The sequence below is a fragment of the Salvelinus sp. IW2-2015 genome, linkage group LG15 (genome assembly GCF_002910315.2).
Source record: "Salvelinus sp. IW2-2015 linkage group LG15, ASM291031v2, whole genome shotgun sequence".
In the NCBI taxonomy this organism is placed as follows: Eukaryota; Metazoa; Chordata; class Actinopteri; order Salmoniformes; family Salmonidae; genus Salvelinus; species Salvelinus sp. IW2-2015.
Window position 1 is genome coordinate 12,149,427 of NC_036855.1, and position 10,927 is coordinate 12,160,353.

General features: G+C 41.7%; 1 protein-coding gene across 2 annotated transcripts in view; it reads right to left on the reverse strand.

Moving 5' to 3' along the window:
* Positions 1-1,453: 1,453 nt before the first annotated feature.
* The window catches only part of lg15h9orf85 (linkage group 15 C9orf85 homolog), a 14,390-nt gene continuing 4,916 nt past the window's right edge, over positions 1,454-10,927 (reverse strand). Inside the window, exons 3-4 of one of the 2 annotated variants that reach the window (XM_024001781.2) lie at positions 6,272-6,385; positions 1,454-1,897 (exon numbers count right to left, since the gene is read on the reverse strand). In XM_024001781.2, the coding sequence (XP_023857549.1) occupies positions 1,687-1,897; positions 6,272-6,385 (325 nt within the window). In that variant the 3' untranslated portion in view covers positions 1,454-1,686. Of the gene's footprint in view, positions 1,898-6,238; positions 6,386-10,927 lie in introns of both variants that reach the window. The other variant, XM_070446937.1, reaches the window with a different exon arrangement.

Here is a 10,927-nt window from a genome sequence, read left to right on the forward strand (position 1 = left end):
TCCATTGGGATGCTGGCCCATGTTGACTCCGATGCTTCCCAAAGTGGTGTAAAGTTAGCTGGATCATTCTTGATACACACAGGAAACTGTTGAGCGTGAAAAGCACTGCAATGCTGCTGTGTTTAACACAAACCTACTACCATACCCAGTCCAAAAGTACTTAAATATTTTGTCTTCCTCATTCACCACTTACACAATCCATGTCTCAGTTGTCTCAAGGCTTAAAAAGGGCACCAAAAAATATCTACAGCGTTGAAGGTCCCCAGGAACACGGTGGCTTCCATCATTCTTAAATGGAAGAAGTTTGGAACCACCAAAACTCTTCCTAGAACTTGACGCCTGGCCAAACTGCGCAAACGGGGGAGAAAGGCCTTGGTCAGGGAGGTGACCAAGAACCCGATGGTTACTCTGACAGAGCTTCAGAGTTCCTTTGTGGAGATGGGGGAACCTTCTCTGCAGCACTCCACCAATCAGGCCTTTATGGTAGTGTGGCCAGACGAAAGCCACTCCTCAGTAAAAAGGTACATGCCAGCCCGCTTGGAGTTTGCCAAAAGGCACCTAGAGGACTCTCAGACCATGAGAAACAAGATTCTCTGGTCTGATGAAACCAAGATTGAACACTGGCCTGAATGCCAAGCGTCACGTCTGGAGGAAACCTGGCACCATCCCTATGGTGAAGCATGGTGGTGGCAGCATCATGCTGTGGGGATGTTTATCAGCAGCAGGGACTGGGAGACTAGTCAGATCGAGGGAAAGATGAACGGAGAAATGTACAGAGAGATCCTTGATGAAAACCTGCTCCAGAGCGCTCAGGACCTCAGACTGGGGCGAAGGTTCACCTTCCAACAGGACATCAACCCTAAGCACACAGCCAAGACAATGTAGGAATGGCTTCAGGACAAGTCTCAATGTCCTTGAATGGCCCTGCCAAAGCCCGGACTTGAACCCGATTAAACATCTCTGAAGAGACCTGAAAATAGCTGTGCATCGACGCTCTCCATCCAACTTGGCAGAGCTTGAGAGGATCTGCAGAGAAGAATGGGAGAAACTTCCCAAAATACAGGTCTGCCAAGCTTGTAACACCATACTCAAGAAGACTCGAGGCTGTAATCACTGCCAAAGGTGCTTCGACAAAGTATTGAGTAAAGGGTCTGAATACTTCTGTAAATGTGAAATTTCCATTCGAGTTTTTTTTAAATACATTTGCAAACATTTCTAAAAACCTGTTTTAGCTTTGTCATTATGGGGTATTGTGTGTAGATTGAGGGGGGAGGAAAACAATTTAATCCATTTTAGAATAAGGCCGTAACGTAACAAGTGGAAAAAGTCAAGGTCTGAATACTTACCGAACGCACGGGTTATCTTTTTTTCAATGGGAAATACTGCGGGGTCACCATAATGACTATCCTAGTAATGCTTGTCAATTGCCCTTTAAAACACGACAGGATAACGCTTCCTTAAAACATTGATATCCCATAGGATTTATTACAAAACAGTTAATTGAAAGTGGGCTTTGTTTATTTAATGTTCCAACCCCAAATACAAGTAGGCTACTGTATGAGAGTGGTGAAATCTACAGTGAAGAGGCTTCTATGCAAAAGTATGTATAATCAGAGGATATGTATAATAATACATTTAAATGAATAGAGTAGAGGTACAGTTATGGTGGTCTTGGTTTGGCTGTCTTCAGTCTTTGAAACTAACATGTGCCATATCAGCGATAGGGGCCTTGCCTCCTCCATTCTCAAGACCTGAGTCACTGGCAAAGTCCTCATAGTCACTGCTCAAGTTGCCAAAATCCTCATTGTCAAACTCATCTAAGTCTTTCTTCCTCAGAGTGCATCCTGTCTTCTTTTGATTGGTGTCTTCCTCCTCTTCCTGCTTCTTTGTGTCAACCCTATTAGGTGAAAGCAGAATGAAAAAAATATTCATGAAAAATTCAACCCTTTAGATTTTTACAGCCTGAAAGTAGTGGTCCAACAGCACACGTTGTTATTCAGACACAAAAGCCTATTGAACTAATTGTGGATCGGGGTTAATTGTAACACATTTGTTTTACTTTTTGGCCAGTTGAGTTCAAAATGTGATACAAACAACTTAGATTTGTCTGCTACAAATTGATGTACAGTTGAAGTCAGAAGTTTACATACACCTTAGCCAAATACATTTAAACTCAGTATTTCACAATTCCTGACATCTAATCCGATTAAAAATTCCCTGTGTTAGGTCAGTTAGGATCACCACTTTATTTTAAGAATGTGAAATGTCAGAATAATAGTAGAGAGAATGATTTATTTCAGTTTTTATTTCTTTCATCACATTCCCAGTGGGTCAGACATTTACATACACAATTAGCATTTGGTAGCATTGCCGTTAAATTGTTGAACTTGGGTCAAACGTTTTGGGTAGCCTTCCACAATAAGTTGGGTGGCTTTTGGCCTATTCCTCATGACAGAGCTGGTGTAACTGAGTCAGGTTTGTAGGCCTCCTTGCTCGCACACACTTTTTCAGTTCTGCACACAATTTTTCTATGGGATTGAGGTCAGGGCTTTGTGATGGCCACTCCAATTCCTTGACTTTGTTTCCCTTAAGCCATTTTGCCACAACTTTGGAAGTATGCTTGGGGTCATTGTCCATTTGGAAGACCCATTTGCGACCAAGCTTTAACTTCCTGACTGATGTCTTGAGATGTGGATATATTGAAGCAACATTTTCCTCCCTCATGAAGCCATCTATTTTGTGAAGTGCACAAGTCCCTCCTGCAGCAAAGCACCCCCACAACATCATGCTGCCACCCTCGTGCTTCACGGTTGGGATGGTGTTCTTTGGCTTGCACGCCTCCCCCTTTTTCCTCCAAACATAACGATGGTCATTATGGCCAAACAATTCCATTTTTGTTTCATCAGACCAGAGGACATTTCCCCAAAAAGTACAATCCCATGTGCAGTCGCAAACAGTAGTCTGGCTTTTTTATGGCGGTTTTGGAACAGTGGCTTCTTCCTTGCTGAGCGGCCTTTCAGGTTATGTCGATATAGGACTCGTTTTACTGTGGATATAGATACTTTTGTACCCGTTTCCTCCAGCATCTTCACAAGGTCCTTTGCTGTTGTTCTGGGATTGATTTGAACTTTTCGCACCAAAGTACATTCATCTCTAGGAGACAGAACGCGTCTCCTTCCTGTGCAGTATGACGGCTGCGTGGTCCCATGGTGTTTACACTTGCGTACTATTGTTTATACAGATGAACATGGTACCTGAAATTGCTCCCAAGGATAAAACAGATGTAGAGGACTACAATTGTTTTTCTGTGGTCTTGGATGATTTCTTTTGATTTTCCCATGATGTCAAGCAAAGAGGCACTGAGTTTGAAGGTAGGCCTTGAAATACATCCACAGGTACACCTCCAAATGATTCAAATGATGTCAATTAGCCTATCAGAAGCTTCTAAAGCCATGACATCATTTTCTGGAATTTCCCAAGCTGTTTAAAGGCACAATCAACTTAGTGTATGTCAACTTCTGACCCACTGTAAATGTGATAGTGAATTAAGTGAAATAATCTGTCTGTAAACAATTGTTGGAAAAATTACTTGTGTCATGCACAAAGTAGATGTCCTAACCGACTTGCAAAAACTATAGTTGTTAACTAATACATTTGTGGAGTGGTTGAAAAACGAGTTTTAATGACTCCAACCTAAGTGTATGTAAACTTCCGACTTCAACTGTAGCCATCATCATTTTAAAGCAAACAGAATGCATAATTTTGTCTCAAACAAGGAGCGCTACAACCGAGGGTCAATTGTAACATACTGTAACAGTGTTTGTGGTAAAATGAAACATTAAAAGAATATCCTATAATTAACACGTGCATTTCAAGAATGAATGCATTTTTATTGAACATAAAACTATTTTGGGAAATAAAATTTGCTGAGCGTGGCACAGTGACTTGCCTCTTCACATGACTTTGTAACTAAACTGAGCATGTGCACGGTGAATCACATGATTCTAGCTTGTTCCTGATTGGCGATATTGAAACTGACAGGCCATTTCCCCGGTCTTCCCTACGCACCCATATTATTATTAGGGATTACTACTAGGTTACATTTATAAGCAGTCAATTTCAAACGCTAAGATGTGTTCATGTCAAGTGCAGTGAAAATACGTTTAGTTGTATCAGAACAACCAGTAATTGGAACATAACTTTCTGCCTTCACCCCCATTTGATTTATTTTCTATTTGTTAAGCATCTTGAAATGCATTTGTTGTAAGAAATGTGCTATAGACTTGCAAATAAAATTTCATTTGATCAAGATTTAAAGCACTAACATGAGTACTCAAACAAATTCATGAGTACTTGAACACGAAGGGTTTTCACCACTGAAGGCCATTTAAAGTTGCCAGAATTCTCACACGCATTTCATAATAATCTGTGTTATCATTACTTATCTGACAAAGACTTCTGTATAGTCGAAACGCTGTAATTATGGTGTTCCAATAAAGCACTGGAGAGCAGTAATATTCTGTGGGCCACCCTCTCATGCCTTTATTATAACATTACTTATACATAGAGCTAATCTCGAGGTATGAAAACAATTAACACCGTGGTAAATTTAATAATAAATGATCCCTCTAACATGCTATACTGAACAAAAATATAAATGCAAATGTAAAGTGTTGGTCGCATGTTTTATGAGCTGAAATAGAAGATGCCAGAAATGTCCCATTCGCACAAAAAGCTTCTCAAATTTTGTGCACAAATGTCTACATCCCTGTTAGTGAGCATTTCTCCTTTGCCAAGATAATCCATCCACCTGACAGGCTTGGCATATCAAGAAGCTAATTAAACCGCATGATCATTACACAGGTGCACCTTGTGCTGGGGACAATAAAAGGCCCATCTAAAATGTGCAGTTGTGTCACAACACAATGCCACAGATGTCTCAAGTTGAGGGAGCGTGTTGTTGGTATGCTGATTGCAAAGCGGTTGCCTGAGAAGTTAATGTTAATTTCTCTAACAAACCGCCTCCAACGTTGTTTTAGAGAACTTGGTAGTATGTCCAACCAGCCTCAACTGCAGACCACGTGAAGCCACGCCAGCCCAGGACCTCCACATCCGGCTTCTTCACCTGCGGGCTCATCTGAGACCAGCCACCCGGACAGGTGATGTAACTGTGGGTTTGCATAACCGAAGAATTGTGCCACAAATTTCTGTCAGAAACCATCTCAGGGAAGCTCATCTGCATGCTCGTTGTCCTCACTAGGGTCTTGACCTGACTGCAGTTCGGCGTCGTAACGAACTTCAGTGGGCAAACGATCACCTTCGATGACCACTGGCACGTTGGAGAAGTGTGTCCTTCACGGATGAATCCCAGTTGCAACTGCACCGGGCAGATGGCAGACAGCGTGTACGTGAACAGAGTGCCCCAGTGGGGTTATAGTATGGGCAGGCATAAGCTACGGACAACAAACAATTGCATTTTATAGATGGCAATTTGAATGCACAGACATACCATGTAGAGATCCTGAGGCCCATTGTCGTACCATTCATCCACCGCCATCCCCTCATGTTTCAGCATGATAATGCACAGCCCCATGTCACAAGGATTTGTACACAATTCCTGGAAGCTGAAAATGTCCCAGTTCTTCCAAGGCCTGCATTCTCACCAGACATTGAGCATGTTTGGAATGCTCTGGATCGAGGTGTGCGACAGCAGGTTCCAGTTCCCGCCAATATTCAGAAACTTCGTACAGCCATTGAAGAGGAGTGGGACAACACTCCACAATCAACAGCCTGATCAAATCTATGCGAAGGAAATGTCGCGCCGCATGAGGCAAATGGAGGTCACGCCAGATACTGACTGATTTTCTGATCCCCATCGCTACATTATTTTTAAGATTTCCAGAGATTTGGGCATAATGAATTTACTTAAATTGACTGATTTCCTTATATGAACTATAACTCAGTAAAATCTTTGAAAATGTTGCATTTATATTTTTCTTCAATGTAGTTTCCATTTTCTTAAATCCAAAAGGACAGTGTCATGTCGTATGTTGATAGCGGTCATTCAAAACAACAAATTACATGCTAAATGAGAACATAGTTATTATTTAGCTTACAATGAATTAGGTAAATGTGTACTATTTGTTTTCAACCAGTAGACGGCAGTAGAAACAGACATCCCTGTTCCCAAGCAACACCTCTGCCAGCTTAGCCGACTGCTTGTGGGCTTTAGACTCACATACACCATAGTGTAGGAAGTAGGAACACTCACGGAATTACGATGTCCTCTTTCTTCCCACACTTGGCACAAAGCTCCAGCTTCAGGGCACAGGGTTTACAAATGACGTGATACGCATCCTTCACGGTCTTCTGAGAACATTTCACACTGAAACACATAGAAACACTCCCTGAATACCCATGTCCTCCTCTCACACCCCTTCACTAGCCAACATTTCACCCATACATATCCCCAAAAGCTTTCCTTGGTTTTCCTACTAAAACACAATTAAATTGGACATGCATGTTTGGTTTTGATTTGGAGTGGTAGCATCTAACAAGTGCATTTAATTATTTCCTGGGCACTGCAAACGACGACTTTCCAATCAGAACCGTCTACAGATATACCTTCCAACACGGGACGCGTACTGCTAAAACAAGTACAGTCATTTGCCGAGTACTTAACTCCAACACTTATGCCCTAAGACAGAATGTTACTGTTAAAATAACTATACGTACTGTTATTAAGTACAGCTGGTAGCCTAGCAGTTAAGAGTGTTAGGCCAGTAACCGTAAAGTAACTGAGTAACGGTAAGGTAACTGGTTTGAATCCGAGCCGACTAGGTGTAAAATAAACCTAAACCTTGATCTAGGCACTAACCCCTAATTGCTCCTGTAAAACAGTCGGGGTAAGAGTGTCAGCTAAATCTAAAATGTAAAACAATCAACTGTAAACATGACGTCAAGCTTTGTAGGGCTAGATAAGTATGTTACGCCGTTTGGGTCTTTGCGTGTCAAAAAATACAATGTGTACGACGTAAAAAAATGATGAACGCTTTATGTGACGTGCAGTCATATTCAGGTCCTGATTGGTCACCAATAATGTCAAATAAGCTTGTTGACCAATCAGGACCTGAATATGACTGCACGTCACAAAGCGTTCATCATTTTTTTTACGTCGTTATTACACAATCACTCGTATTTCATATGTCAGTCACAACGATTCATCAATACGTATGCTATGATGATGGTAAGGTTCTCTCGCGCACCTACAGTGCTGGTCATAAAAACCTAGCTAACTGATGGATGCAAACAACGTTCTTCCCCAAAACCATAGCAAAACGACAATCTGTTTCAGTAGCTATATAGTTAGCTAGCTAACCATATAGCTAGGTGTCAACTAAAATAACCCTAATTTATAAGACAGTTCTTATTTGATTAATGGTGGTTGGAACCATCTATGTGAAGCTAGCCACAATAAGGATTAGCCACAATAGTGGACTTTGCGGTTAGCCTTCAAAATAAAAGTATATAATTGACAGTGATGCAAATGAATACAAAAAGTAGAATTATGCCATAATTGAATAGATCATAATAAACAAGGTTGGAATGTTATATTTAAAAAAAATCAACAATACTTGTTCATTTGACAAAAATCTGTTGAAATCACACTGGATGTATTAGACTAGAATCGTAAATAGGGGCATGCTTATTTCACTGTACAGCCTTACCTACAGATTGTGGCTCAATGACATGGGTCATCAGTCTACTCAGTGACACCCAGAGAACATTAGCGTTGTAGCTCTTATTGCTGGACTCTGAAACAACTTAATTGAGCCACATTTATTGCCAACCTACTATGTGTATTGAACATTATTTGTTTTCAACTCTCCAGAGAAAGACAGCAAGAGCGGTAGAGATGCTATGAATGATCGGCTATGAAAAGCCAACTGACATTTACTCCTGAGGTGCTGACCTGTTGCACCCTCGAAAACCACTGATTATTATTATTTGACCCTCCAAACGAGCTTCAATGCCATACAACACTCCTTCCGTGGCCTCCAACTGCTCTTAAACGCTAGTAAAACCAAATGCATGCTTTTCAACCGTAAATCAAGCTGCCTGCACCCGCACGCCCGACTAGCATCACCACCCTGGACGGTTCCGACCTAGAATATGTGGAACATCTATAAGTACCTAGGTGTCTGGCTAGACTGCAAACTCTCCTTCCAGACTCATATCAAACATCTCCAATCCAAAATCAAAGCAAGAATCGGCTTTCTATTCCGCAACAAAGCCTCCTTCACTCACGCCGCCAAACTTACCCTAGTAAAACTGACTATCCTACCGATCCTCGACTTCGGCGATGTCATCTACAAATAGCTTCCAATACTCTACTCAGCAAACTGGATGCAGTTTATCACAGTGCCATTCGTTTTGTTACTAAAGCACCTTATACCACCCACCACTGCGACCTGTATGCCCTAGTCGGCTGCCCTCGCTACATGTTCGTCGTCAGACCCACTGGCTCCAGGTCATCTACAAGGCTATGCTAGGTAAAGTGCCGCCTTATCTCAGTTCACTGGTCACGATGGCTACACCCACCCGCAGCACGCGCTCCAGCAGGTGTATCTCACTGATCATCCCTAAAGCCAAAACCTCATTTGGACGCCTTTCCTTCCAGTTCTCTGCTGCCTGCGACTGGAACGAATTGCAAAAATCTCTGAAGTTGGAGACTTTTATCTCCCTCAACAACTTTAAAAATCTGCTATCCGAGCAGCTAACCGATCGCTGCAGATGTACATAGTCCATCTGTAAACTACCCACCCAATTTACCTACCTCACCCCCCATTCTGCTTTTATTTATTTACTTTTCTGCTCTTTTGCACACCAGTATCTCTTCTTGCACATGATCATCTGATGATTTATCACTCCAGTTTAATCTGCTAAATTGTAATTATTCGATTTATTGCCTACCTCATGCCTTTTGCACACATTGTATATAGATTCTTTTTTCCCCCTACCATGTTATTGACTTGTTTATTGTTTACTCCATGTGTAACTCTGTGTTGTCTGTTCACACTGCTATGCTTTATCTTGGCCAGGTCGCAGTTGCAAACTGAGAACTTGTTCTCAACTAGCCTACCTGGTTAAATAAAGGTGAAATAAAAAAATAAAAATCTATGAACATCTTGGCCATGTTATTATCTCCACCTGGCACAGCCAGGAGAGGACTGGCCACCCCTCAGCCTGGTTCCTCTAGGTTTATTCCTAGGTTCCGGCATTTCTAGGGAGTTTTTCCTAGCCACCGTGCTTCTAAACCTGCATTGCTTGCTGTTTGGGGTTTTAGGCTGGGTTCCTGTACAGCACTTTGTGACATTGGCTGATGTAAGAAGGGCTTTATAAATACATTTGATTGATTCGAGGAAAAACAATACTGCACAGATGTTTGAGTCTGATAACTGAGGACGTTGGGAAAAAATATCTTGGTATTGAGTAGACTGATACCCAATCCTTAGGTAAAGCTGTACAGTGCAATATGAATGTCAATAGGCTGACTTGGGAGGTGATTTCACACAGTCACAGTCTCACGATAAGAGCTACTACGCTAATATTTGCGTAAACTCTTCACAGTTGTGTTCTGTGGGTGTCACCAAGTAGACTGATACCCCATTTCATTGCTTCACATTCCAACCTTGTTTAACATTATTTAGTCTAAATATGGCATGATTCCACCAATTGTAAAATTCTGCATCACTTTCAAAAGAGGTGCTTTTATTCAGAAGGCAAACTGCAAATTCCACTATTGTGCCTACTCCTTATTGTGGCTAGCTTCGCAACATATAAACCAGTCCGGTCGAGCCTCACTAGCCAGATGAAGCTAGCTGGCTGCTTATAACGTTAGCTTTGGGCAACATGGTTAAGTAGTTGGCTAGTTGTTTATTTTTATGAACTGAAGTTCAATTGCAATAGGCGAACAACAAGTGGCTACCTAGCTAATACTTACAAGGATTCCTAAATCATTGCTAAGAATATTGAAAATGACTGCAGTTTCTACTGTTCATTGTTTTCAGGCTGGTTGTATTGGTGCTAGCTAGGTACCAAGCTAAAGCTAGCTAGCTAGCTACCCCAGAAGTAGTGGTCGAACAAATAATGCCTTATTACCAACGCGGTATTGTAAACATTGTTCGTGGACCGAGGTAAAGACAGATTCAGGATGGATATTTGCCTGTAGTTTTCCTTATGTCCACCAACAGCAGTTAGGGACTGTCAACATAGTGACATATCACATTATTCAAATTGCAATAGCTCTAACCATTACTCCTAAAACTGGTTCTAGCTAACCCGATGGCATAGACACATTGCACACACTTTTTTTTGTCGATTTACATCTCGCACTATTTTAAATTATTTATTTAATTTAGCTCCTTGGACCTACTGACTTCAAACAAGGTTCAGAATGTACACCCAGTGGGCCTACACATTGCACACCCTTTAGTTTGTCCATTTTCATCTCACGCAATTTTACATGAATTCAATGAAATTAGAAATACTGAAAAACAATAGCTCCTTGATCATGTAACCTACTAACTTCAAACAAGGTTCAGAATGTCCCCAGACTACCCTTCTATATTTCAAACCCTTTCGTTTGTACATTTTCATCTCACACCTTTTTACATGAATTTCTCACACTTTCTAATTTCAACAGCTCCTTGGTTATGTGACCTACTGACCTCAAAACTACTTTCAGAATGTCCACGGACTGGCGGGTTGAGGCGTCTAGTGAGGTAACGTGACCAATCTAGGAGAAGCTGACGGGAGCCCCGGGGAGAGTTCTTTCTTTTTGAAGGGCAGGGCGCCCTGGAATGGGTTTGCCACGAGAGAGGGGCCCATGCCCTGGAAAGCTTTGTGGCGTCCTGTGAGCTCTCGG